Here is a 27,706-nt window from a genome sequence, read left to right as displayed (position 1 = left end):
TATTGATTGTAAAGAGAGTGATGACAATAAGTAACTGTGAAATTCAGATACTGTGATTAATTGTAATTTAGAGGCAATTCTATTTCTGGTTTCAAGACAGAGAAGGTGAAATAGTAATAACAATGATATGTTGAGTCGAAGCACCTTAAACGAAAGTAGCTCTCCGACGTCCATCTTGAAAAATAAAGCAAAAATACGAAGTACGAAGACTTCCGGTAAATCTTGACCAATCCGGGCATTCCAATGGCCGCTCGCCTTGGTAGGACAGTGAAAAATCGGATGGTCCAATGGTGGTTTTATTTTAGCCCTATTTGATGAAAGTAATCAACTTTAGAGTTGGTGTTTTACATTTTAAGGTATGTTAAACCATCTCAATTAATTGAGAAGGTGTGATTTTCTACAAATCCAATCTAGATCCTTTAAACTGGCGTTGTTTACAATCCATGCGCTTACTTTTTTCACTCTCTTCTTACTTATACTTTAAATTAATGAAAATTCAGTTTTCAAATGACAGTATAAAATCTGGTTTACTATGATGCAGTATACCATCCCGATGATAAAACCGTTTGAATTTTGTCTCTAGGTTATATAGAAGCAGAGTTATTCAATTTTTTTTATGCCTTAAAAACACCCAAAATTTACTATAGGAATCAGCCTGAAATTGGGCACCAGCTGACTGAAAAACGAAAGGGGATTCCCCTGTAACACTGTGACGTCACAAGGCTAGGAGCCAATGACCGACGCTGACCACGGCAGTCCAAGCTGAAATGGCGTTACTTTGGTAGATTTTGAAATGAGTGTGATTTTATGGAATGCTCAAAGGGTATCCTGGAAGCAGTTTTGAAAGTTGAAAATTGTATCATTGGAAAGGAAAATGATTGAATTTTATGATTATTTATGTTTTAAGGGGATTTTTTCATGAATGATGATAAACGGCTTGATTTTCTTGCCCACTGCAATTAAGCTATCTTTCCATTACAATATCTTCTAAATGAATTTAAGGAGGGAAATGGTAATTGTACCAAATGATAGGGCGTTCAATGCCCTTTATTTTAGTATTTAATTTATCCAATTCTGTAAATAAATACCAGAGATATCTCAATTTAACCAAGCCATGGTTTTAGCCTGCAGCTCACAAACGATAACTAGCGGTCACACAGGTGAATGGGAGAACTGTGACACAGATTTAGCCATTCATTTAAGTGCCTATATACTCGTCTCTTCTTTATCTTTCTCATTCCCATTTTCTCTTCAACTTTATAACTATAACACAATAACAATAACACCACCAACTAGAAAACATTGAATTTATAATGATTTGTTCATCTCGTTTAATGTCAACTTTCACAACCTTGTTCCGTTATTCCCAGCATCGCCTCAGCTCAGCCTCATAAAAAAGTTCATTCAGTTCAGTTCATTCAGTCTCGTCAGTACTCAGTCCTCAGTCCATTCATCGTCAAATTTCAAATATCAATAATAATGGAATAGGCCTTTGGGAATGAGTTATGCATAAGACTATAATTTATATTTTTATTTATGTAATTCTTTCACTCCTCATATTTGTGTTCTTGCCGGTTTAGTCCGGTTATTTCTCATGAGAGAGAGAAAGGTGTCAAAGTCAAGGCCAAGGCAATGAAAATGTGTCCATTTCTAATTTATTTATAATTATAATGATATGTCATACTGTGGTACTGCAGATAATCATTTTCAAGGCAAAATTACTATTTTCAGTAGTAGAAGCGCTCTTCTGACCTTAAAACAATTTTTTCCCCTCACTGAACATACATTCTTTATTTTTTTTGTTCAAAATGGCAGTGTAGTGTTAGTGTTGAATGGCTTGAAATTGAAAGAGAAGTGTTAGTTTGAGAAGGAAAGATTAGGAATTCACTATTTGCAGTACAACTACATTTTGAAATGGTCACTGGTGGCAAATGTTAAACAACCTGCAACAACTTCAATGTGGCACATAGATAAATAGGTTATCGAAAAGTGATTGAATAATCATCATCATCACTATCACCACCACTTCAAGCACTACCACGGCTACTACAGCCACCATTATCATCATCACCGTGTTGTGTTTTTATCATTGCTGTTAATAATTTTTTTTAATTGCATTATATTAATGTAATTACATGGGATGGATTTATTTTGCAGGTTATTGAAACATTTAAAATTAGATACAGTATTCTTTTTAAAAATTTTATATCCAATTTTATCTTTTCAGTTTTCTAATGGATCTTGATAATGAAAATGGAGAGGAAACACCTACAGTTACCACAGAAAAAGTTGCAGAAACCGAAAGTTCTTCCATTCAAGAATTAACAGATGTGAAAGATGTTGCTGATTCGATAAAAGTTTTAGATTCTACAGAGGCTGAAGCAAAGAACATTTTGAATGAAATAAGTGTGAATCCGGAATGTTCTCCCAAGGTTGAAAATGATGAGACAGCCCAGAGTCCAGTTCCTGATGACAAGCTTTGTTTGGAAACTGATATTGGGGATTCAAACACCCCTCAGGAAAATGAGAAAGCTTTAGATCCTGTGGTGTCATCACCGCATTCTTCAGGCAGTGAGGGGTCCCTTAGGGAGATAAACTTAGGTGATGAGAAAGCAAGTGAACATTTTGAAGTGATTGATAACTCAAATTTATCTGAAGCTTCAAACGATAATTTGATTGAAAGTAGAGCTGCTCCTGAGACCCTGGTCAGTGGAGAAGTATCTGAGGAATTAAATGTTGCCATTTTAGGGTCACCTCAGAAAGTTGAAAATGCAAGTAGTGTGGAACAAGCAATAGGTGATGAAAAAGCAAGTGAACATTTTGAAGTGATTGATAATTCAAATTTATCTGAAGCTTCCAACGATAATTTGATTGAAAGTGGAGCTGCTCCAGAGACTGTGGTCAGTGAAAAAGTATCTGAGGAATTAAATGTTGCCATTTTAGGGTCACCTGAGAAAATTGAAAATGCGAGAAGTGTGGAACAAGCAGCAGGTGATTTTGGTCAAGATGTAAGTGGAGATGCAAAAGACATAAAGATAGAGAATGAGGATGATAATATCAACACAAATGCATTGGAAAAAATGGAGGAAGAAGGAGAATCTTCCTCCGCCCCAAAGACAGAAAATGATGTTTTGGATGAAAAGGTGGAGGAAACTAATCACCCTTCTGATGCAGAAGAGTTAATTAAAAGTAATAAATTAGAGAAGAAAAACAATGATGAAGATGAAGACAATAAAAGTTCTGCTGTTTCTGTCATTGACACTTCTATATTTCCGAAACCTCCCATAGGACGTGTAGATAATGTTGTTGTAGCTAATTGTTTTGAATTGGATGAAGTTTCGAAGACAGAAAGTCATAATGAGTTTGATCCAGCTGATCATTTTACGCCATCTGGTTTTGAAATCAGCGATATGTTAGAAACAACAGACAGTAAATCGGCCTTCCCTGGACCATCTGATGATAGAGAAGACATAAGCGATGAAGAGTTAGATTTAGAATCTAATATACAGAATACCCATGGCGGCTTGGAATCAAATCCTGTTCCACGATCTAATAATCCTATGGGTGGGTTTGATCTTGAACCTATTGTTAATAAATCTGATAATTTAAGTTTACACTCCAGTGATGTTGGGGACATAATCGATCTCAAATTAGAAGACGCAGCTTTAAAAAGTATTGGAAGCAGTTGCGACAAAGTCTCGAACGAAGATCTTGAAGCTGTTTCCGATGATGAATTACCAAATGCTTCTCATGTGGCAGACGTTGTTCTTAATCAGAATACCTCAACGAATCTTTTGGATGACAGGGAGGAAGTGAGCAGTTCTGAGGACGAAGAAATGGACAAACCTCAACATTTGGATGCCACACCCATTTCCTCTGAGGATGAGTTCCCCTCACATAATGATGACGAAGTATCCGCAATAGAGTCCGAGCAAGGTTTTGTGGCCTCTGCTCAGGAGACAGAGTCCCATTCAAGGATAGAATCATTGGAAGCCGAGCCAATTTCAGATGAGGAGGATAATAATATAGTGAGCGAAGAGCCTGGAAGGCAGGAGACTTCTTTTGACGACGGGGAAGCCGGGGAGATTAAAAGCCCTGCACTTGGATCTCCCATTTCTGAACAAGGAGACTTGATTTTGGGAGAAGTTGAACCGGTTTCTGCAGATGAGAGTCAGGACACGGATGGAGAATTACCCAGTGGTGACGAAGCTGAGAAAGGTGGTGATAAGGATGGTAATGATAAAAAATTTGAATCTATAGACTCGGATGAGGACATACCAGGAGATAATCGGAGTAAAGATGAGACTGAAGCAAGTAAGAGAATTAAAGATAAAGGTGGATATATGGAGACTATTTCGGACGAGGAGAATCTTGATTGTGAAGATTCTGGTAAAAGAGAAGGGAGCTCGTCATCCCCTGTGGTGGAAGCTGTGGGCAAAGAGGAGAGCCAGAGCCAAGTTGAAAAGGGACGTATTCCAACCAGTTTCAATGAGCACCAGGTGGAGTTGGACTACGAAGAAGGGTATGGGGAGGACGGTGGTGGTGATGCCAGGACAGAATCAAAGGATGATGAGTCAAAGTCCGAGTCCAAACTAACGGGTATTGAAGATGGAGAGTGTGAAGATCGGGTAAGACCTTCTTCTTCTTCTTCTTCTTCTTCTTCTTCTTCTTCTTCTTCTTCTTCTTCTTCTTCTTCTTCTTCTTCTTCTTCTTCTTCTTCTTCTTCTTCTTCTTCTTCTTCTTCTTCTTCTTCTTCTTCTTCTTCTTCTTCTATCATTATATTATTATTATTTTTTTGTGAGTAGAATATTTACTTATTACAATTATTACACAACACGGTATAAAAGTTTTTAGCAATGTAAAGATAAATGGATGTTGTCGGTTATTTATTTCCTCTCTAGTTGTCAATATTTATAGCTTTATAAAGTTACAATGAATGTCCTAGGAAATAAGCTCTTATGTGTTTTAGGTTTTGTTTTTAAAGTCACATGATCTTTGCTGTAAATCTAAAGAAAAGACTTAATAATATTATTATGGTTATCGTTGTTATAATTAATATTGTCATTATCATCATCATCATCTTGTTTATATGTCCTAGTGAATTCTAGTGATCTGCTAGAGACTAAATCCATTGGCAAAAATATCTTTCCCAGGGACTTTCACGTAGCTTTTCTACCGCATGCCCTCTGTAAAATTTAGATTTCACATTTAGGATAGGTTTGACCTAAATTAATTTATAATTACTATTATTATTATTATTATTGATGATAGTATTGTTAGTATCATCATTTGATTTTTATTATATTTCAAAGGATCAAGGGTTGGCTTCTGATAAAGACGAAGGAGAACTCAGTGTAAGTTTTTATTAGTCTTTTACAACTGAATCAAAAGGTCTCTGGATTTGATTAGCCAAAGTCTGTAATTGGAACACTGTAGAAATGTATTTAATTTTAATGGGCTCTCTTTAAACACTTTCCTTTTATCTAATATGTTATCTGCTCCTGATATTCAGTTCATGGTGATCGTTGAGACTTTGAGGATTGCATCAGGGTCCTGTTTTTAATTTTAAAAATTTCAAATATGTACTCCTTATATTTCTTCGCTGGCTTTATATTTTTCTCTATGTAATGCGTATTATGGATATCTAGTTTTTTGGGGTTTTTTTTTAATAATATGTCTAAAATTTGAATTGTTGTTTTGCTGCCATTGCTTCAGCCATCAGTGTATATCGATTCAGTGTTCACAATTGTTTGCTTAGTTGGCAACCAGATGTAAAGTGTGACATCACTGAACATTCGTAAATCATGGTTGCCAATTTTCAGTATATTTACTGAATTTAGTGTTAAAAATATTTAGTATAATATTTTCTAATCCTGCTGAATAGAAAAAAAAGTAAGTAGGTACTAAACATCTTTTTACTGGAGTTCGCTGCTGAGATAATGGTCGGTGGGTGTGCTTGGGTGACAGTCCAGTAAAGCTTTACCTCCAGAATTGGCAATCCTGGTAAGTGCAGAGGTTGGTTTATTCAATTTTCTATTCTGGGTTGTGTTTACAGGACGATGACTGTGAAGAAGGTGAAATCAAAGAGCCGGGCCAGAGAAAAATGTTTGTCAAGCCGATTTGCCGCTTCTTCCAACGAGGACATTGTACCTGGGGTGTGAGCTGTAGGTTTCTACATCCTGGTGTCAATGACAAAGGTTGGTTCAATGAATGCCATAAAAGAATAATTGAAATTACGAATGTATTTCTTCATCCACCCACCTCTCTTCAATGATCTAAAGAGTCGATGCCCTTGTTAGTTGAAGTTCCCTTTAATGTAGTATACAAACCCATGTTTCATGAAAATAATGCCTTTTCTGTTCTTGTTGTCAACCAACAACCAAGCATGTCTTTCCATTCGTTACAGTTATTTTCAAGATAATGAAAATGCACCATGTTTCTCAGCAGTGGCAATGAAATTATAATTGCTCAAATATTTTAAAATCAATGTTAATTTAATATATTAAATAAATTAACATGTATCTCCCCAATTCCGTCCTTTTATCTTTGTTTTTTTTTTTTTTTTTTTTTTTTTTTGTTTTTTAAATCATTATAACATATCTTGTATTAATGACTTTATGTTTAGTTATTACATTGTTGTATAATGATAATATTATGTTGATGTAGTTTGTATAATGTTTCATTTGTATAATAATGTCACTGTATTATTGTTTCGCGCATTGAGCATCACCCAGTGATGAAAATGCGCGTTGTAAATGTCATGTATTATTATTTTTATTATGACAATCTTTTATGGATATTATAGAAAATTTAATGCTTATCATTCCCGCCAATAATATTCCTGAGCAAGTATTTTTAAATTTTTAATTTAATCCGTCATGGTGAAAATTTAAAAATAGAAATACAATTGATCTTTAATGCTATTATTTCTTTCTTTTTATTTTCCTTATGCAAGTCCAAGGTAATATTACTATCACTATCACTATCAGTCTGTCGGTTTATTTGAAGAAAATAACATCTGTTTTGATTTTGAGATTCTTTTGTGCATTCATATTTTTTGTCATCTCTCTCATGACACAGGAAACTACCAGATGATCGAGATCCCGGGGTTCAAACCAGTTGGAATTCATGCCAGGCTTGGTGTAGCTAGTCAATATCCAGAGGTTAGTCTCTATTTGTGCAGGGTTACCATCACAAGATGTTGGGGTCTTTAATTTTCTTTTCTTTTCAAAAATGGTCTTTTCCCCCGTAGTCAAGGAGAGATGTTAACCCTATGTGTTACTATTTCTGAGAGTGTTTCAAGATTATGTATTTTTAATTTCTCTTGCATTTCCTCACCATTATTTAGACCGTCTCTATTACTTCCTGTTTAGTATGAAATGTTAAATGTTTTGATACAATAAATGTTAAGTTCTGAGCTGTTGACAGGAAAGAAAAAAATGCTTCAGTTAAAAGAATTAGGTTTATTTTATTTGTTCATTTATTTTATTCTTGTGATTTCAATCGGAGTGGATATTTTTTATTGATGCTTATTTTTATATTGAACGTCAGCAGCAGCCCCCACCACAAGAGGAAGTAGAGTTACCTCCCCCTCCTATGCCAGACGTGCCCCATGTTGAGACTGCATGGGAGAGGGGACTTAGGATTGCCAAGGAGGTAAGGAGGGGTTTTGGTGTTAATTTCAATATCCAGTTATATATCAAAAGAAGGAAAATTTTGGTCATTTCAATCTCTTTTTTTTTTTTTTTTTTTTTTTTTCTTTTCTTTTGTTCTGTTTAATTAACACTTAAGAACAAATTTCTATTTGGGGGGAATAAAGGGAAATTTGTTTATTTGAATACCTAGGTCATCTTTGTTACACGTTTGAAGCATATTGGCAAGTTTTTAAACAAAAGTGAATCGAAGTTTTATAGCATCTTTAGCATTAGGAATGCTTGATTATTATGAAGTAATTTATTGATTTAATATATCCGACTGACAGCAACGCAAAAAAGCTTCGGAAAGAAAGGAGAAAGAGCCAGACTTTGAGGAGAAAAGGTTAAATTTGTCTGTGGAGGAAGACAGAGAACTAAACAAGGAGAACGAACGCACCCCTAGAATCATTCCAAAGGATCCTTACTACGACCAGCAAGCGTGAGTACTTTAAATGTCGAATTGAATTGAATCAATTGTCTATTGTTGGTCACAAAAGAAGAAGAAAAAAAGATATATAGGCCTATGCCTTTTATATACGGATGCCAAATGTCCAGTTATTTAAAAAAAAAAAAAATATGAAACATGGTGTTTGTTATTTTGTGCTTTTTAAAACAACTTGTATTTTCATTTTTGTTCATTACTTGATCGAAAATCTTAATATTTTTGTGAATGTGTTTAGATTCATTTGTTTTGTTGTTTTTTTTAGGTTCTATGTGAAATTATTGAATTATTGTTTTAATTATTTTAAAGAGTTGATTACCTTGTTCTTTATCCTTCAAGGTATGAGGTAGATGAATACTACAAGATTCCGAGAGATCCTTGGCACACTGGCCACTACGAAAATTTTGAAGTACGATATCACCACCCGCAAAATTCATACTCACCGCCTTACCGCGTAAGTCAATTTTTAAAACATGTTATACGGTATGTAGTCGGCTTTTGTCGCGAACTGTTCAATTCCATGAAAACCCAATTATGCAGGATATTTTTATAATAAACAACCAATGGTGTAACAGTCCAATGTACATGAATTGTTTTGTTACTTGTCATAATAAAGCACTGCTATTGTTTAGTTTTACACATAGTTAAAGACTTGATGTGCATCAGTTAGCCTTAAACTAGAAGACTTTATATTCTTGGGGTTTAAGAGTTCACGACTGAAGCTGTTTATGAATTGTTTTATCAGGTAAATAAAAATATTAAAAAATCAAATTCCCTTTATTCATCCCTTAGGGGAAATTTCATCTGAATGGAAAATATGATTTTCTTTCCTTTACCAGTGTGCGAATTTGTGGTCTAGTGGTATGACATTTGCCTTTGGACTAGTTGGTTCAGGGTTCGAGTCCCGATCTGAATGATGCAAAGCTGAGGCTTTGGAAAAGGCTCTTTACTCACATTCTCTCAGTGTACTCAGGTGTTAGATAAGTACTTCGCCGTTAACAACGTTATCTCTGTTGAAAAATTAAAATTTGAAATATTGCCTTACAGGCATCGTGTCTCATCCTACAAATATTGCTGTTGGCTTTGGACCCCTTAAGTAGAAATTGTGCTATATAAGTGATCAACAAGTCATGGCCTAACATTGTTTTGGATTTTAAAAAATTGTTTAGTGTCAATACTGAACAAAGTTCGTCTTGTTCTTAATTAGTCTCATTAATCTGTTGTTGTTTTTACTTTCAAAGAATTTTTATCTTACGCTCTCTTCTTCATCTTTCTAGGAGAAACCTCCATCGGCTCCTCCTCCCATGAGATACACAAGACCATTGAGTCCTCCCATTGACAAGTTAGTATCATGTTGTTTTTTTTTGTATACAACTCTCTCATCGTATCGAAATGCACACTTTGAATAGTTCAGTATTGCTCTGTTCAGTGTTTAGTCTCAAAAGCCAAAAGATATATGAGTTACAGATATAACTCATAATACAGCTTATATTAATATGATTCTGGGGACTGTGACAAGTTCGATGAAAATTTTTTTTGTCTATAACTTTATGTGACGCATTCATACCAAATGTTTAGTTTGTTCACACGTAGCAAGGATTTTTCTCCAGGAAGATAAAATCACTGATGGTCGTTCTTCGCAGGACAAATAGTATTATTGGAATTGATGCTGCAAAAGGCCTCATACATTTGCAAAGAAAAAGAGAGAGTTGAAAAGAGATTTTTTTGTTTGTTCATTTACAAGGTTTATTTTATATGAGATGTGATGCTTCCACCAATTTTCAGGGGGGTTTTTTTGTTGTTTTTTTTTCTTTTTTTTTCTTTTCAATAATCAAGGTTGCCAATTTTCCATATATGTACGTAATTCAGTCTGTTGTAAAACCTCAATATATATTTCAGTCACCTGCTAAACGGAAAATATTAGGCACATAATGTCGTTTTACTGGTGTTCAGCACTAGTCTATGTCTTTGTATCAGAGTTCAGTAAAATTTTTGCAACCCTGAAACATCATTTGGCATCCTCAGTATGTCTGTTATCATTTCATTTTAAACAAAAACACACATTTTGAAAATCGATTCAGATTTGGTAGGAACAGAGACGAAAGGCCTGAGCCCCCTGATAGACACCACGAGCCTATGCGAGTCAGCGATTTTCCACCGCCTGTTGCCAAGCACCCTGATGAGTGGATTGATCCCTGGAGAAGGTAAGAATGAATGGCTTCAAGTCTTTTTTAAGTTTTTCAAATGCAATCGTTGGTTTTGATATTTAAATGCTTGTCGGGCATTGGAACAATCTTTGATATGATTTGGTCGCTTTGATTTTAAAGATATATATTTAACTTTTTCTCAAAATTCCGTTTTGTGTCATTTTATGATTTTCCAAGTTTTATCTTGATTAATATTAATTCGATTCTCTTCAAATTTTTTTTTTATTTTGTTGTTCTTTTTTAGTTCATTTTTCCATAACCAGATTGTGAAGTTATGAAGTTAAGATTTGCGTAACAAAAATCATTCACTTTGTGTGTTAATTATTTCTTTCAATGTTGTATATTTGTGCGGCTATGTGGTCTAGTGCAGTGATGCCAAAACTCCGGTATCACCGGAAAAAACTCCGGTCTGGAGCAAAATATTCCGGGTTTCAGGCAGCTTCCGTCAAATTCCGGTGAGGTCAATTTGTTCCAAGGGTACCCCCCCCCCCCCCCTTTCCAACTACCACATCATCATCATTGCCACTAGTATTACAACCATCATCACTACCACTACTACAACCACCACCACAACATCATCATCAGTACCACAACTGCTACTGTATCCACCACCACCACATCATCATCATCACAACTACCATCACCATTACAATCACCCCCACATCATCATCACTACCACTACTACTACAACCACCACCACCACATCATCACCACTACTACTACACCACAACCACCACATCATCATCACTACCACTACTACCACCACCACCACATCATCATCACTACCACTACTACTACAACCACTACCACATCATCACTACCACTACTTCAACCACCACCACCACCATATCATCATCACTACCACTAACAACAACCACTATCACATCTTCATCATCACTACCATTATTACTACAACCACCAACACCACATCATCCTCACTACCACCAGTACTACAATCTCTACCATTAGGTTTTGGCGCTTTACTTCATTTGAAATAATGAAACTTTGGGATTGTATTTGGCAATGTGTTTATGTATCATAATATAATTCTAATCAGTTATCTATTTAGAACTATACAATATGTAAACACAATACCATTCCAATTCCTTTTTCTTGTGTGCGGAAATTCCTCTTTCGGCATTGAAATTCCTGCGAGGGGTGCCTGAAACTCCTATGAGCCAAATTTAAAGTTGGCGTCTCTGTCTAGTGGTATGACACTCACTTTCGGATCGGAAGGTCCTGGGTTTGAGCTTTGCTCGGTGCATAATTGAGTCGTTGGGGGGCCTTTTCTCACATTCTCTCATCATATTCAGGTGTAAAATGAGTACCTGGCTGTTAACAGCGTTGTCTCTATCCAAAAAAAAGTATTGTAATATTGCCTAACAGGCGTCACGTTCCGTCCTACATGTTAAATGTTGCTGTTGGTCAGGGCCCCCTTGTAAAGCGCTTTGAGAACGTTTAGTGGATATTGCGTTATATAAAAGCTTTTTTTTTTTTACTATTTGCGTATCAAAACTCATTCACTTTGTGTGTTAATTATTTCTTTCAATGTTGTTGTATCTTTCAGGTCCAAATCCCCAAAGCAGAGAAAACCAAGGAGTCGTTCAAGAGGAAGAAAAACACGTAGATCTCTCAGTGATTCATCCGATTCTTCAAGGTGAGCTACATCAACAGACCTGCCAACCCTTACGCTTGTGGCGGAATCATTCCTGTATTTCAATTTTCATTTTCCAATATTCTGCCATTGTCAACTGCCTTCATCCCTCAAAAAATGTCCGACATTTGAAAACTTTAAAAAGAAACTTAAAACACATCTCTTTAGAAAATCATTTGATGTTTAACATTTCTATTAGGCCTACATGTTATAGATATCCTAAAGTTTCATCTTGTAGCACAGTGCGTGGTAATTAAATTACAAATTGATTAATGCTATTCCAATATGATAGATTTTATGCTTAATTTATCAATTTATTGTTGTTTTATTTGCATTGTAAAGCGCCTCTGAGCACATTGTGGATCTAGGCGCTATATAAATTCATTCATTCATTTAGTCTCTTAAATTATGATTTTCAAAAATGATGATAATGGTAAAAAGAAAAAAAAAGGTGAATTTTTAAAAAAATGAATGCCAAAAGGGAGATAAGTAGGAAAATTAATTACACTCCTTTCCCCCTTCCCCATTCCATTACTTATTACATGTGATATGTAATTTTGTCAGCTGTACCTGAGTATTGTCTTTATGTGTTCGGTGGCAAAGTTTGTGGTCACTTTGGTACAGAATTATCCATTGTTAAAAGATTCTCCTATTTTTTGTCTCAAATTCCTATTTTCTGACATTCTGATTCCACTTTTGGAATATGCAGGGTTGGCAGGTCTGCATCGAGTCCAAAGGGTTTAAGCATTGCTACATTTTGATCTTTGATTTTTGTTAAACACAAGTATTTTATCCACACCATGATTGGTCCCATTTCATTTTTCAGTTCTTACATTGTTGTAGAAAGTAGCATAGATAATATGTGTTAAATACTCACTAAAAGTTTCATAGACTGGCTCTTGTTAATTTAGCCTTTTAAACAAAACAAAAAAAAACAACAAAAATTTCCTTTATTCATCTCATATGGAAAATTATTCTCAAGGGTAGACTGGAATAATCCAGACGTCAGCCGCAGTATAGTGCCGCAAATTGACCTAGGGCGAGGTGACTTGCTCAAGGCCACACAGCGCAGCAGTCGGTGATTGAACTCGGCACCTTTGGGGTACAAAGCAAAGACCGTACCACTGAGCTACACTGCTCCTTAATTGGAATAACTAAGATGGCGGCCATATTATTTATAATTAACCCTACTGTAAAGGCTAACATTTTTAAAAATTTTGTGTTTGTTGTTTTTTTTAACCTCGTGTGATTCAGGTCCTCACACTCATCATCTGGTTCCTCAAGAAGCAGCAGGTCAGGTAGCTCGTCCAGTTCCAGGTGAGTGTTTGTCACTGTAGGGTGGAGCTGAAATAAGTACCCGCCTGTTTTAATTTATGAGCTGAACAACGATGGGAAATAAAATAAACAACATCTTCTATATGAGTAATATTCACGAAATGTGCATAGAATGTTTTACTGGGGGTCATAAGCAACACAAAACATGTAGGAAGAGACACTATATCTTTTAAGGCAATATTAATTTTGTTTGAAAATGATTTTGCGACAGACACTGCTGTTACTGGGCAGGTACTCATTTTAACCTGAGTGCAGTGAGAGAATAACAGGGATGCCACTTTTCCGGTTTTAGCCGGAAATCCGGTTTTTTTACCACCAGCCGGTTTTAATCCGGATCCTCCGGTTTTTGTCCTTCGTCACTATTCAAAAAAAAAAAAAAAAATTTTTTTTTTAAAGAAGAAGAAAAAAATCGCGATCGAGATTTGAGCCTGAACTTTTTCGCGGGTGAATAATTTGGGCTGTCACCGCCGGTCGAATATTTGGGCACCTAAATGGTAGTTTATCTCCGCCAATTCCCATCACAATTCCTCCTTTAAAAAAAAAATTTTTTTGATATATAAACAGTGATTTTGAGAATTTCTCAGAAATTTTCCGCTGAATTTGCCGTGTCAAACATTTCCCTCAAAACCACAAAATCACCATTATGTCTTATGTCATATTTTGACACCTGTGCAATAGTCTGGTGAAATTTAGTGACGGTCCCGTTTTTTATGACGTCGGGCCAGACTGAATGGCACCAGATGTCACAATTGACACAGACGACCAGTGGTGTTCTTTGATTAGCTAGTTGAAGGGGAAGGGGAGGGACAAATATCTCTCTCTCTCTCTCTCTCTCTCTCTCTCTCTCTCTCTCTCTTTCTTTCTCTCTCTCTCTCTCTCTCTCTCTCTCTCTCTCTCTCTCTCTCTCTCTCTCTCTCTTTGCCTTTGCCTTTCTTTCCATTTCTCTTTTCTTCTTTTTTTTTTTCTTTGATATAGGATTCCTAAGATCAATTCATAAATTATTCTGGTAGAGAAGTCTCTCTCTCCTCTCTCTCTCTCTCTCTCTCTCTCTCTCTCTCTCTCTCTCTCTCTCTCTCTCTCTCTCTCTCTCTCTCCCTCTCTCTCTCTCTCTCTCTCTCTCTCTCTCTCTCTCTCTCTCTCTCTCTCTCTTTGCCTTTCTTTCTATTTCTCTTTTCTTCTTTTTTTTTTTCTTTGATATAGGATTCCTAAGATCAATTCATAAACTATTCTGGTAGAGAAGTCTCTCTCTCTCTCTCTCTCTCTCTCTCTCTCTTTATTTCTTTCGCAACCATCCATTAAATCATCTGGTTATACAGAGATAATACATTAGAATAAAGCAATTGTGATTGGCTTAGTTTATTCTTCTTTCTTTTTACCTATGGCTTTAAATTTGTGAGATTCTTGGGTTGTATTCAGAAGCTGAATAACCACTAGGTTTCGGTAAAAAATAAAATATATTGTAGCCTGCTTTATAAAGTAAAAATCAAAACAAAACAACACTTTCTGGTCTTTTATTTGAATAACATTATAGGCCTTTAACATGTGGAAAGGTCAATTCATTAAATGTTTACATAAAGTAAATTTATGTTTAATGATAAGAATGGATTTATACTAGTAATAGTAATATATTACATAATACCAATACAAAACTATGTTACTGTTATTTTTACACTTTGCTTGCGTTTGACCGATAGACGGAGACATTTTCCTCCTTTTTGACAAATTGCTATTATTATCACTGAATAAAAAACACTCACCAAAACCACTACAACCACCACCACATCATCATCCCTACCACTACCACCACTACTACTACAACCACCATCACATCATCATCTCTAAGACTACTACTACTACTACTACTACTACAATCACCACCACATCATCATCCCTACCACCACAACCACATCACCCCTACCACCACTCCTACTACAACCACCACCACACCATCATCCCTAGCACCACTACTACTACAAATAACACCACATCATCCCTACCACCACTAACAACTACCACCACATCATCAACCCTACTACCACTACTACAACCACCACCACACCATCATCCCTAGCACCACTACTACTATAAATAACACCACATCATCCCTACCACCACTACTACTACAACTACCACTACATCATCATTCCTACCACAGCTACTACAACCACCACCTCACAATCATCCATACGAGCAGTACTACTATAATCACTACCACATCATCCCTACCACCACTACTACTACAACCACCACCACATCATCATCCCTACTACAACCACCAAATGTAATTACACTTTCAATTTTTGAAATTCTCCCGAGTCGTGTCAGAAATTGCTGCGAGACAAATTTTGGATCGCATCTCAGTGAAGATCTTCACAATGAAAAATTTTCTCCTTTTATGTGACCAGTCATTCTCACCCCTGATAGCTATTGATATTAATTTGTCTCTATTTTGTTTTCAGCACCTTATTTTATCAATTTGAAAACTGTTAACTCTCCTTTCTTTTGTGTGTTATTTGCTCTCAATTGCAATAATAAGTACTGAAACAATATTCCAAATTTGATATTTTTCAAATCCCTACAAAGCCCTTGACGTTGATTTGTATCTCGTCCGCCCAAGTTTTCAGGCTTTTTTAAATTTGCCTGGTGGCATCCCTGGAATAAGATTAAAGAGAACTTTTCAATGACTCTACTGTGCGCTGCCCAAAGCAGAGCTTGAATCAGAGGCTTATTGGTCGGAAGACGGTTGTCAAACCATAAGCTCACTAAACAGCACTTAATAGAATAAATTTGTTCAATGGACACTTTACATGAATACAAGAGAGTCAGTTCAGGAATGGACAAAAAAAGATTGAGTAAGTACACCAAATTAATTGGAAGATAGCTCTTTCTTGTTCATTACCAATGTAACTGTAAGATTAGGTCTTATTGAGATTATGAAATTTGCAAAATTAGTTGTGCCTTTTATTTATATATTTATTCTATCAATATTCATTTTCTTGTAATAAAAGATAGGTTAAAATCTCTTTGTATTACATAAGCTCAATGATTATTTCAATGGATAGTTATCCTTTTCCAAACAATGGATTCTAAATTTTATCGATTGATATTGAATTTTTCCTGCTCAGACCTTGGATTCGAGTTATCAAAGTTTGTAATGTTATCGCAAAGCCTAGGTAGGGCATAAAAGTTCTGATTTTGTAAAAAAAAAAAAATGTTTTTCTATAATTTGTTGGGGTTTTAAAAAAAATATTTGTTGGTTTCCTATGTTTGTTTCTATTTCTTGTTATCATGACGTGTTATTTTATCAAAACCGGTTTCTTGTATTTCTTTATTTCATTGTTTTAAACTTGTGTAAAAACTTGTTTAGTTCTATGTATACTGGTCCATAGAGCAAAGTGCTGAAATCTTTTTGATATATATTGTGTAGGTCAGTAATTCTTAATATTTTTATTTCATCTTAAGTTTAAAATTCAGATCTATATAAAGGTGGCATCCTTAACAGATATATGGATTCAAGATTCAATTGTTTGTTTAGGTCTTTTCCTGGCCAATACCCATAATATTTCTCTTCACAAATTGTGTCCTCAACAATAATAATAATAATGTAGACCTCCATGTGTGCCGACAATTGTCGGTTTTCCGACAATCACGGTAGTTGCGACCTCCCGGATCACTAGTTTTATTTTATTGCTAAAGTAATCTGATTGCGAGTGACGTCAATTGTCGGAGTGTCGGCGAGCCCCAACTCGACCGGCGGCGAGCAGTCAAGTGCCGACGAATGGGCGTCGGATTGCCGACAATATTGTCGGCACTTTCAAGCCCTCGTTACGCTCGTTCGGCAATTATCGGGAAACTCCGCTAGTCTTCGATTCGACCGCAACTCTTCATTGTCTGAAAAACGAGTAGTGTGTCGATATAATCGAGCATGCGCAGTTCGTTAACTTTCGTTTTCATACTTTCGGTATTCCATTCAAGTAACTTTTGTTTGTTCAATTGAACGTTGCTACATTTCAATTTTATTCGCTCTATCAATAAACTTTCGGGATTTGTCGTTGTATATTTTGATCTATTACTCTTTTACATTATTTTTTGTTATCATGCCTGAACAATTCTTTGACCGTATGTCGGATCTGAAGTCAGTTGAGAATGGTGTTCGAAATCTATTCAAATGGAATTGGCGATGATTTTCTTTCGGAGTGCGTGAGAAAGCCAGCCCAGCCGGGTGCTGCATTGTGTATTTATTTTTTTTGCCAGTGGATTAAAGTCTAATGATTGGGATGGTTATTGCTCTTTAGAGTTAGAGATAAGATCAATTATTCCAGGTTAAAAACTACTGTGGGGGTCCGATTACGGTGGCAAAGGAAAATCATTCATAAAGAGGCATTCTCACAGACAGTCAAAGTCAAAGTGAGTAACACAAGAGAGAAAAAAGAAAAACACCTCAGTCGTTGACGGCTGTTTTCACTGCTGAGACCGAGACTCATCCTCTCTCCAAGCTTCACAAGATTTCTTAACTCACTCAATCCTCGCCCTAGCCCAGTCTGTAGGTAGACAGGTGCCGATTAGCCATTGGACAAGTGAAGCGCAACTTTGGGTTAAAATTTGTATAACACAATTTCATATAATTATAATCACTGTTGCATTATTTTTCACAGTATATGAACGGCTCTGGTATCATTTTAAAGGGCAGAGATCAAGATTTCTTTTGATGTGATAGTGATAGAAATCAATGTTGACATATTGTATCAAAAATTATAATTTGATAAAAATAACATCATTTTAAAACTTTTGAAATCTTTTTCAAAATTGAGATAGCAAATAAATAAAAGAGAAGGCATCTAGATAAATCATTTGTCTGTGTCTATATCAAATTTCATAAAGATTGAAGGCAGTGCAGTATGTTTAATGTTGACCACAAGTGACCAACCCTCTTTTCTCTATGCTAAGATCCCGTTTTAATCAGTAGTCACCTTATCGAGAGGCTTCCCAGTGGGGGAATTATCAATCAATTTTGAGCTTTTTGTAAGACTAAATTTAGAGTAGTAAAATCATCATAACTTTGGAACCGTTTATCCTAGATCCAAAAGTAAGGTATCTTATTAAATGGTTTTTAAAGGCCTATCTGTCTATGTAAAAATAATTATTAATTTTTATTTTTGAAAAAATATCAAACTACCACTCTACCTCCATGCTGTCCCTTGTCCCTATAAATGTTTGGTACTTTTTAACATTTTAAAATAAATATATTCGGTAGGACAATCCAAAAGAAAATGTATATGACTAAGTACTGAGTTACAAAATAAAAGATCCGGTAATGCGATATGTGTGAAAAAGTTCAGACAATTTGGTCAGGACTCGCATGCAGGTCTAATAATGATAATATCATTAATAACAATAATCATAAAAAGTTGAAGGTGATGAAAAATTAGTAGTAGAAGAAGAATATTCAGTATCTCCCCTCTGCTTCCTTCCATAAATGACATAAAGTTTAGCCAAATTGAATTTCATCATAGATTTTACAATCCTTTCATATTCACCATGACCGTAGCAAACTTGATATTAGCTTTTTAAAGAAGTCTATTTCATATTTATTTCTACCTTCTCATGAGTGACTATATTTAAATTATAGTTGTTTCATGAAATTTGTATTTGTATCGAGAATTGATTAAAGCTAACAAAACTATGAATTTGTCCTTCCTTCTGCAGCCGGTCCAGATCTCCAGAACCAGCGCCCCCTGGTGTGGACAGAATGGACAGGCACGACCGTTACGGAGGGTGAGTGTTTTACTCTTTGTGTGAATTACTTTCTTATGATTCTCAAACAAACCCTTCTCTTCCTTTGATTTAGAATTTCTTTACAAGATGAAGAGATTGTATCATGGGTGCAAGAGTGCCGGCTACAGCCGGCTGATTGGATTACCGAAAAAAACTTCGCCAGTTTTTGCGATTTGGATTTGATTGATTTTATTTTGTTTTTTGTTTATTTTTGTATATTTTAAAATTGTGCAACTTGTGACAAGAAACTTAACAAATTACTGCATTACAACCTTTGGATTAAACATACAACAATTGTGGACTACTTATGAAGACTAGATGCTGAGAACAAGACTTCAAATGACGAGGTAAGTCTGTGAATCTTGCAGGCTTTTTCAGATTATATGTCTGGTCATAAGTAGACTTGCAGGCTTTTTAAGGTCCAGTTGCTTGCACCCATGTTGTATGCAGAGGCTTTGACAGATATTTAAACGCAAAAAAAGATTTTTAAAAAGCAATTTTTTGAACTCGCTGTAGATCTATTTCCAGCAATGTAAATATTTCCTTCTAGTCTTAGTCTTTTGCTATGGTTTGGAAGGAGATGTTTTACTCATATTCAGGAAGTATTTTCTTAAAAGATCATTTTTTAAAAAACAGTAGTCCTTCGGAGCCATTAGGTCAATAGAGCCAGAGTTAATCCCGGTTATAGCGTGAAACAGACAGTAGCCTTTGCTTTCTTTTTTACTTTGGATTGGACGCAAGTCTATCGCATATTACTTTCCACCAGATCTAACTAACAGATCCACCCAATCACTGGGTGGGGAGGGGGTGTGTGTCAGGAAATATCTCGTCTACAGAATGTGAGTAAAGAGCCTTTTCCAACTATTCGCCGAGCGAGGCTCGAACCTTGGACTGTCCGATCCTAAAGCGAGTGTCATACCATTTGACCACATAGCCGCACAAGTCATAAACACTTCAGTGTTCTTATCAGGCTCGCCAAACAGTGTGATTTCTCATACTTTAATACGCTTTGAGGTCCAAAATATGAGAATATGGAAGATGCGGCAAGCTTCGATTCAAGATTGGGCCATAATCGAAGATAAAGTGTTTCCCATGGCAACAAATTTTATTCCAAAATAAATGGATAACTTGGGTTCTAATAGACATAGAAAGAAAATTTACAGTGGTAAATGATCAGAAAGATGTGGTCTACGACCACTGCATACATAGTTCAATTTATGAAATTTGAGCATCTTTCCGAGTTTTCTCAGCCAGTCACACATATGCTAATGCAAAAAATCAGGATTTGTAGCAGAGGGGAGGGGAGGGGGGGGGGGGGGGGAATAACAAAAGTAGAAAGTTAAAAGATGTTATCAAATATCATTCCCAGCTTGGTATGAACTTGAGTATCCAGACAAGTAATTGCCAACAGAATTTCATGTTTTCCTTCCCTCCCTACAGCTCGATAAGTCTCCATAAATTCAGGGAATATGAAGTTTGTTGTTGAATATATGATTTTTAGGGGGTAAATATGAGAAAATCAGCCTAAATATTGGGGAAAATATATAATAACTCTTTTTAAATGTTTGCGGTGCTATTGTCATCTGGTTAAATGGAAATGCACATTATTGTCTGTGTCCAGTATTGATATCAGAATCATGAACGTTGTCATTTCCATTTTAGAAAAACTTCCTAATTGCGGTGCTGCACTGCGGCTATGGCCTGGGTTATTCCAGTCTTCCCTTGGAATAGACTCAAAAGAAAAATTTCACCTATGGGATAATTGAAGGGAATTTTATTATTTTTTAAGATTTAATTTCGTGATGATAGACAGAATCATTGTGTTTATTCATTTGTGTTTTTTTTTTTTTTAAATTCTCAATTTTTTTAAAACCAGTGATCAACCACGAAGCATGGTATCAGTACGAGGTCCCGATGGTCGGGGCAGTGGTGGAGGCTACAACCGCAATAACAACGAGTTCCGTTATGGAAGAGGAAACCAAGGATTTTCCTCCAGTTACAGCCGAGGAGGTGGCAGCAGCGCTTTCGGAGGGGGTGGTGATGGTCGAAACCCCTACCATTCTCGGCAAGACAATTACCGAGGTGGTAGGGGTGGTGGTGGTGGGCCAGGTGGTTATAACAATTACAGAGGAGGGTACGGCCATCGAGGAGGAGGAGGTGGAGGCGGTGGTCCTTACAACAGCAGAGATCCCCGAGGTCGATACCCTGGTGGCAGGAATATGAGCCCTTCAAGGGGAGGCAGAGGTCCCACCCCAGACAGACCGTTGCCATACACCAGGTAGGTTGGAACGTGTGATGTAAAAGTATGTGAAATTCATGGCTGAGATGCCACCATGTTCATAGTGGTATCCTTTGTTTGTGCCTGCAGGGGACTTTCATGGATGTCAAAATTTCCTTGTCAGTGGATTACCCTTTGTCGTATTTTTACTTTGATGCTTTTAATTTCAGTTCTACAACTTTTCCTCTGTCATCTTCCTAGTAACTGGTTGTGAAATGACTTAACTGCGTCGGTAGTTTCGGCATTATCAAAATTTGGAAAAAAAACGTTTTTTTATGAGAATTTACTATTTAATAAGCTTGGTTATTTGTTGTTGTTTTTTTTTTTGTTTTGTTTTGTTTTGTTTTTTTGTTTTTTTAGATTTGTCCAATTGTTATATATGTATTTTCATTATTTGTATTAATTCTGCTCATGTATGAAATACCTTTATATATAAAATCAAGTCCTTCTTGTTTGCTATATTTTATTTTTTTCCCCGTCTCAAACAGACCCCGACCAAAGAGCAGATCCAGCAGCAGATCAAGTTCCAGTCGGTCAAGGTCGCGAAGTCGCAGCAAATCGTCAGACTCTTCCAATTCAAGGTCGAGCTCCAACAGCTCAAGGTCGAGCTCTTCTTCAAGCTCCTCGGCAGGCAGCGCCGACTCTGACCACTTGTACAGAGATTTGGGAAGTCCCTCTAAAGCAAACAGACATCCGGCCAGTCAAAAGAAGAGACGTAAGTGAAGTATATGATAATGACAATGGTAATGATAATAATAATAATAATAACAATAATAATAGTAATAATAATAACAATAATAATAGTAATAATAATAATAACAATAGTAATAGTAATAATAATAATAACAATAATAATAGTAATAATAAAAATAACAATAATAATAATAAGAAGAAGAACAACAACAGGAAAAACGACAACAATAATGATAATAATAATGCTCATAATAATAGTAACAATTGTAAATATCAAAAGCAAAAGAAATTTTAACTTCAAATCACTCTCTGGTAGTTTTTTTGTCGGCCATTTTTTCATTTAGTGTTATCTTTAGATTTTGTATCTTATATTATTTTTTCTTATATTTCTGAGCTTTCTATGTTTGTCTCCTTTTTCTCTCTCTCTCTCTCTCTCTCTCTCTCTCTCTCTCTCTCTCTCTCTCTCTCTTAATCTCTCTCTCTCTCTCTTTTCTCTCTCTCTCTCTCTCTCTCTCTCTTTTTCTTTCTCTCTCTCTCTCTTTTCTCTCTCTCTCTCTCTCTCTTTCTTTCCCTCTCTCTCTCTTTTTCTCTTTTGTTTTGTTCTTAATTCAGCTTTGACATTTTATTTAATCTCCATTCAGCTGGTATGGACAACCGTAAAGACAGCCGAAATGCCAAGAGCAACCACCACATGTCATCCTCCTCACAGTCAGCGTCTCGGCACCCCCCTCCTCCCTCTGGCATGGACGGCAGGGTCCCACACCCCCCGAGATCACCGCCACATTCACGCTCCAGCGGCGGCGATCCGAAATATTCTCAAATCCCTCTACCTCCTCCATCATCGTCGTCGTCAGCGAGTCGCAGCGATTCTAAGTATGCCAGTCGGAATGCCCCGCAACCTCCCGTCAAAGCGAAGGATCCGCTCAAGGTCGTGGGCCAGAAGTCTAATATAAAATTAACATTACTGCCAAAGGTGAGAGGAACAACTTACCATACATAGTAGACTATTTTAAAATAAAATAAAATAAAATTTCCTTTATTCATTCCACAGAGGAAATTTTTCTCTAGGGTCTATTCCAAGGGGAGACTGGAGTAACCCAGGCGTCAGCCGCAGTGCAGTGCCACAAATTGAGCTAGGGCGAGGTGACTTGCTCAAGGCCACACAACGCAACGGCGATGATCGAACTCGTTACCTTTTGGGTACGAAGCAAAGACCGTACCGCTGAGCCACGCTGCCCCTGCGCTATCTCACATTTCACTTTGCCCTTTGTCAAATTCCCACTATTTTATTCTCAGCTCGTCTTCTTAAAATTGTGATTTTCAATTCCGACCTATGATGTACAGCTTTTCATTCTACAACTTTGCTGTTTCTCATGTTAGTTTTCATTTCTCTTTTAAAATAATTCAATCAATGATTTTTTAAAGTATAAAATAAATAATTTTTGTTTTGTTTTTGATTTCTCATTTGTGCTTTGACTAAGGCTAGGAAGTTAAGTATGAAATCCTTGAAATGCTAACATCATACCTGCCATATTTTACTAATTTTTCGTAATTTTACGAATTTTAGACAAATTTCATAGCCAAATACGAAATTTTATGGAAAATTACGAATTTTAAATTCTTAGTAATACTTAAATAATAATAGTGAGAAGAAGAACTACTACTACTACTACTACTACTACTACTACTACTACTACTACTACTACTACTACTATTACTACTACTACTACTACTACTACTACTATAATAATAATGATAATAGTAATAATGATGATAATAATAATATTATTATGGTTGTGGTACACATTTTCAGAAATTACGAATTTCCTTGTCAGATTACTAAAAATTGACATAAAAATTACTAAATTTTAAGTTTTAAATTTGGCATGTCTGTAACGTATATCTAAATTCTTCTCTTCTTCAGCAACAACAACAGAGTAATCTGGGCGACCGTCCGAACCCCTTGGCCTCTCCCCCACACAAACGACGCATGTCTGAACGAGACCAGTCCCCTCCCAGCCCTCCTCCCCCTACAAAACGCCCTAACCTCACAATACAGGCCTCCAGTCTCAGGATGGCTACTGGTGAGTTGACTGGACGATGGCCATTGTTGGCCCAAAGCATTGGGTCTCCAAAAATAACCATAATTGAAATGACGGGATGGAATATCATAATAATTATAGTAATAATAATAATGATGATGATGATAAAAATAGTAATTATTATAATATTGATGATAATAATTATAATGATGATGATAAAAATAATTATTATTATAATATTAATAATAATGATGATGATAGTAAAAATAATAATTATTATAATATTGATAATAATGATGATGATAAAAATAATTATTATTATAATATTAATAATAATGATGATGATAGTAAAAATAATAATTATTATAATATTGATAATAATAATGATGATAGTAAAAATAATTATTATTATAATATTGATAATAATAATGATGATAGTAAAAATGATTATTATTATAATATTGATAATGATAACAGCATTTCTATAGTGGTTTATGCCAAGGCCTTTGAGAGCTTTACATAGATCAATTGCTTAGAGTTTACACAGTGTAAGTAAAAATTCTGGGCACACTTACACACATTTCCTCCGGCACATTTCTTACTTACTTACTGAGTTATTTACATCCAGACATATTTTTTAAATTCAGAATTTCAACAAAACAAATAGATTTTCATTTTTGCGAATGATATTGAAAGTCGATGGCTTGAAGAGTTCCATAAAAATTCTAACTTTTCTCACTTTCATATGCATTCATTTATTTATTTTACTAAACATGGTAGATATCATATTACAGTAAAATATTTTTTGTTTAAAAATATATTTAAAAGACTAAAACAAATAAAACCAGAGAAAGCTTCCATTCATTTTATTGAGATGTTACAATATGTCTTTTTTTTTTTCCGTAACCTTATTAACCTTTCCAGACAAAGCAGCCAAGCTCCAGATGCGATTAGACAAAGCTAAATCACCTCCACCTGGTTCCCTTCCCCCTCCACCATCCTCAACGTCATCCTCTTCATCGTTCGCTCAGCGATCCAAGAACCCCCCACCACCACCCTCCACTTCCCCACAGAAGCAGCTGACCAGCAAGTCTAGACCCTCTGGGGAATCAGTCAGTTCCAAACCTGCCACCAAAGGTAACTGGGTGGGGTTCCTAACCTCCCATAGTGGGCAGGGGGTACATATTGTCTCTTCTATCCCCTTATATCTTTTTTTCCAACATGGTTTATGTCTTTGTCTTGGAATGAGATTACTTGGTTTTTTGTCCTGGCCCTAGCTGGGAGGGAAACAGTCAAATGCATAGTTATTGTTTTGGGAGATGATATTTTTTTTCCTTGTAAATCATCTCTCTGTTATGTATTATTATATTTGTTATTTTGAATGTATAATGTAAGCATTTGAGTGTATTCCTCTTTGTTGGATTTTGTGCTTATGTCCGGATGAAACTTTTAGGTAATCTCAAACTAAGTACATTGGTGGTATGCTCTTGGAATCTACATCTGATCCCTATTTGAACCAATTCCCCTTTGTCTTACTTTCTCTTGGGTGCCTGGGTGGGGATCCTGACCTACCATAGCGGGCAGGGAGGTACATACTGTGTCTTCTATCCCCTTATATCTGTTATCCAACATGCTTTCTGTCTTTGTCTCGGAATGAGGTTACTTGGTTTTGTCCTGGCACTGGCCGGAATCCTAGCTGGGAAGGAAACAGGCAAATGCATCTCTCTGTTATGTATTATTATTTTTATTTTGAATGTATAATGTAAGCATTTGAGTGTGTTCCTCTTTGTTGGATTTTGTGCTTGTGTCTGGATGAGACTTGTAGGTGATTTCAAACTAAGTACATTGGTGGTATGCTCTTGGAATCTACATCTGATCCCTATTTGTTCTCAATTCCCCTTTGTCTTACTTTTTCTTGGGTGCTTTAATTGTAATTCTAGAACTTTTTACTATCCCATTTTCTTCCTTTTTACTGGCGCTGATATAACCTAAATGTGTTGCAAGCGGCTTCCCGTATTGCAATTTACATGCTGTGTCCATCTAAGTACTGTTTTCGGGATTGCTCCCTCGCCTAGCGGGTGGTTGGATGGGAGCATCACCCTTGAATCATATACCTATGATGTTCGCATGGGTATACGATCCGATAGTGATGTCGTTTCTTCTTCTCTTTACTAGCCTATCCTGCTTCTTTGGTTTGTGATTGTATTTTTGACAGGGGATATTTTTTTTCTGTAAATCTTCTGCCTGTTTGTTCTTGGTTATTTATAATTTAGCTTATGATATGTTTAGGTTATGATTTTGATTTACATTTGTACTATTTTTGTTAGATTGCTTGTTTTTTTGTTTCAGCGGTCTCTCATATAACCTCAATTGTGTTGGAAGAGACCTAAAGCAACAAACAAACAAAAAAAAGCTCCCTCGCCTCCTTCATTAGGCAAACATGGCCAGTCCATCTCCAACTTCTTAACTTAACTGTTTCAGAAACATGCATCTCTTGCGGGTGGTTGGATGGGAGCATCACCCTTGAATCATATACCTATGATGTTCGCATGGGTGTACGATCCGATAGTGATGTCGTTTCTTCTTCTCTTTACTAGCCTATCCTGCTTCTTTGCTTTGTGATTGTATTTTTGACAGGGGATATTTTTTTTTCTGTAAATCTTCTGCCTGTTTGTTCTTGGTTATTTATAATTTAGCTAATGATATCTTTAGGTTATGATTTTGCTTTACATTTGTACTATTTTTGTTAGATTGCTTGTTTTTTTGTTTCAGCGGTCTCTCATATAACCTCAATTGTGTTGGAAGAGACCTAAAGCAACAAACAAACAAAAAACATGCATCTCCTACGGTGGGCAGGAGGTCACTTGCTGTGTCTACTATCCCCTTATATCTGATTCCGAGTTGCTATCAGTCTTTCTTGGAATGGGATTGCTTGGTTTTGTCTTGTCCTAGCCCCTTGCTGGAGTCCACAACTGAGAGGGAAACAGTCAAATGTTTTTAGTTTTGGGAAATGATTTTTTCCCTCCATAAATCATCTCTCTGTTATGTATTGTTAGTCATGTTTTCTCTTTCGGGTATATTCTGTAAGTTTTTGAGTATATTCCTATCTGTGGTATCCTGTACTGATATCAGGATGAGAGTTTTAGGTGATCTCCAATTAAGTACAATGATTGTTTGATCTTGGAATCTACATCTGTTCCCTATTTGAACCAGCCCTCCGAGTCTTATTTTATTTTTTCTTGGCCACCATTACTTGTAATCCTAGAATTTTTTCACTATTCCATTTTCTTGCTTTTTACTGTTACTAAAATGACCTAAATTTTAAATTTGTGGTAAGCATCGTTAAAACCCTTATAAACAAATTAAAACATTCATCTTATATATATATTTTTTTCCAATTATTATACCACAGCGCCATCTGGTGGTTCGGCCCCATCATCCAACCCAACTGGTGCCAAGTCCAAGAAGAGCATGTCGTCTCGCAGGGAGGAACTTCTGAAGCAGCTCAAGGCCGTAGAGGATGCCATTGCCAGGAAGAAGTTCAAAATGTCTTGATACAGGTTTTCATTGGTTGTTGATAGAGTGG

The 27,706-nt window shown here is 36.1% G+C and overlaps 2 protein-coding genes across 3 annotated transcripts in view; one reads left to right on the top strand and one right to left on the bottom strand.

The window, feature by feature from the left end:
- Positions 1 to 233, bottom strand: part of LOC144977663 (beta-catenin-like protein 1) — an 18,136-nt gene extending 17,903 nt beyond the window's left edge. The window contains exon 1 of the mRNA XM_078923101.1: positions 145 to 233. Coding sequence (XP_078779227.1) covers positions 145 to 174 — 30 coding nt within the window. The 5' untranslated portion in view covers positions 175 to 233. The remainder of the gene's footprint in view (positions 1 to 144) is intronic.
- On the top strand, positions 234 to 27,706 carry LOC144977662 (uncharacterized). Of its 2 annotated transcripts, none has more exons than XM_078923100.1 (19): positions 234 to 356; positions 2,228 to 4,628; positions 5,313 to 5,354; positions 6,056 to 6,197; positions 7,081 to 7,163; positions 7,555 to 7,656; positions 7,982 to 8,133; positions 8,476 to 8,590; positions 9,414 to 9,478; positions 10,218 to 10,340; positions 11,911 to 12,000; positions 13,252 to 13,314; positions 19,039 to 19,107; positions 20,984 to 21,385; positions 21,874 to 22,100; positions 22,720 to 23,051; positions 24,003 to 24,162; positions 25,045 to 25,257; positions 27,533 to 27,706. In XM_078923100.1, exons 2-19 carry the CDS (start codon positions 2,235 to 2,237, stop codon positions 27,673 to 27,675), a joined length of 4,917 nt encoding a protein of 1,638 aa, XP_078779226.1. In that variant the 5' UTR covers positions 234 to 356; positions 2,228 to 2,234; the 3' UTR covers positions 27,676 to 27,706. The 2 variants fall into 2 exon arrangements, with proteins under 2 accessions (XP_078779226.1, XP_078779225.1); XM_078923099.1 differs by having other exon boundaries at positions 7,552 to 7,656.

The sequence above is a fragment of the Berghia stephanieae genome, chromosome 7 (assembly GCF_034508935.2).
Source record: "Berghia stephanieae isolate SIO BIC M18660-M18661 chromosome 7, UCSD_Bste_1.3, whole genome shotgun sequence".
NCBI classification, from domain to species: Eukaryota; Metazoa; Mollusca; class Gastropoda; order Nudibranchia; family Aeolidiidae; genus Berghia; species Berghia stephanieae.
This window is presented reverse-complemented; position numbering and strand designations above follow the sequence as displayed.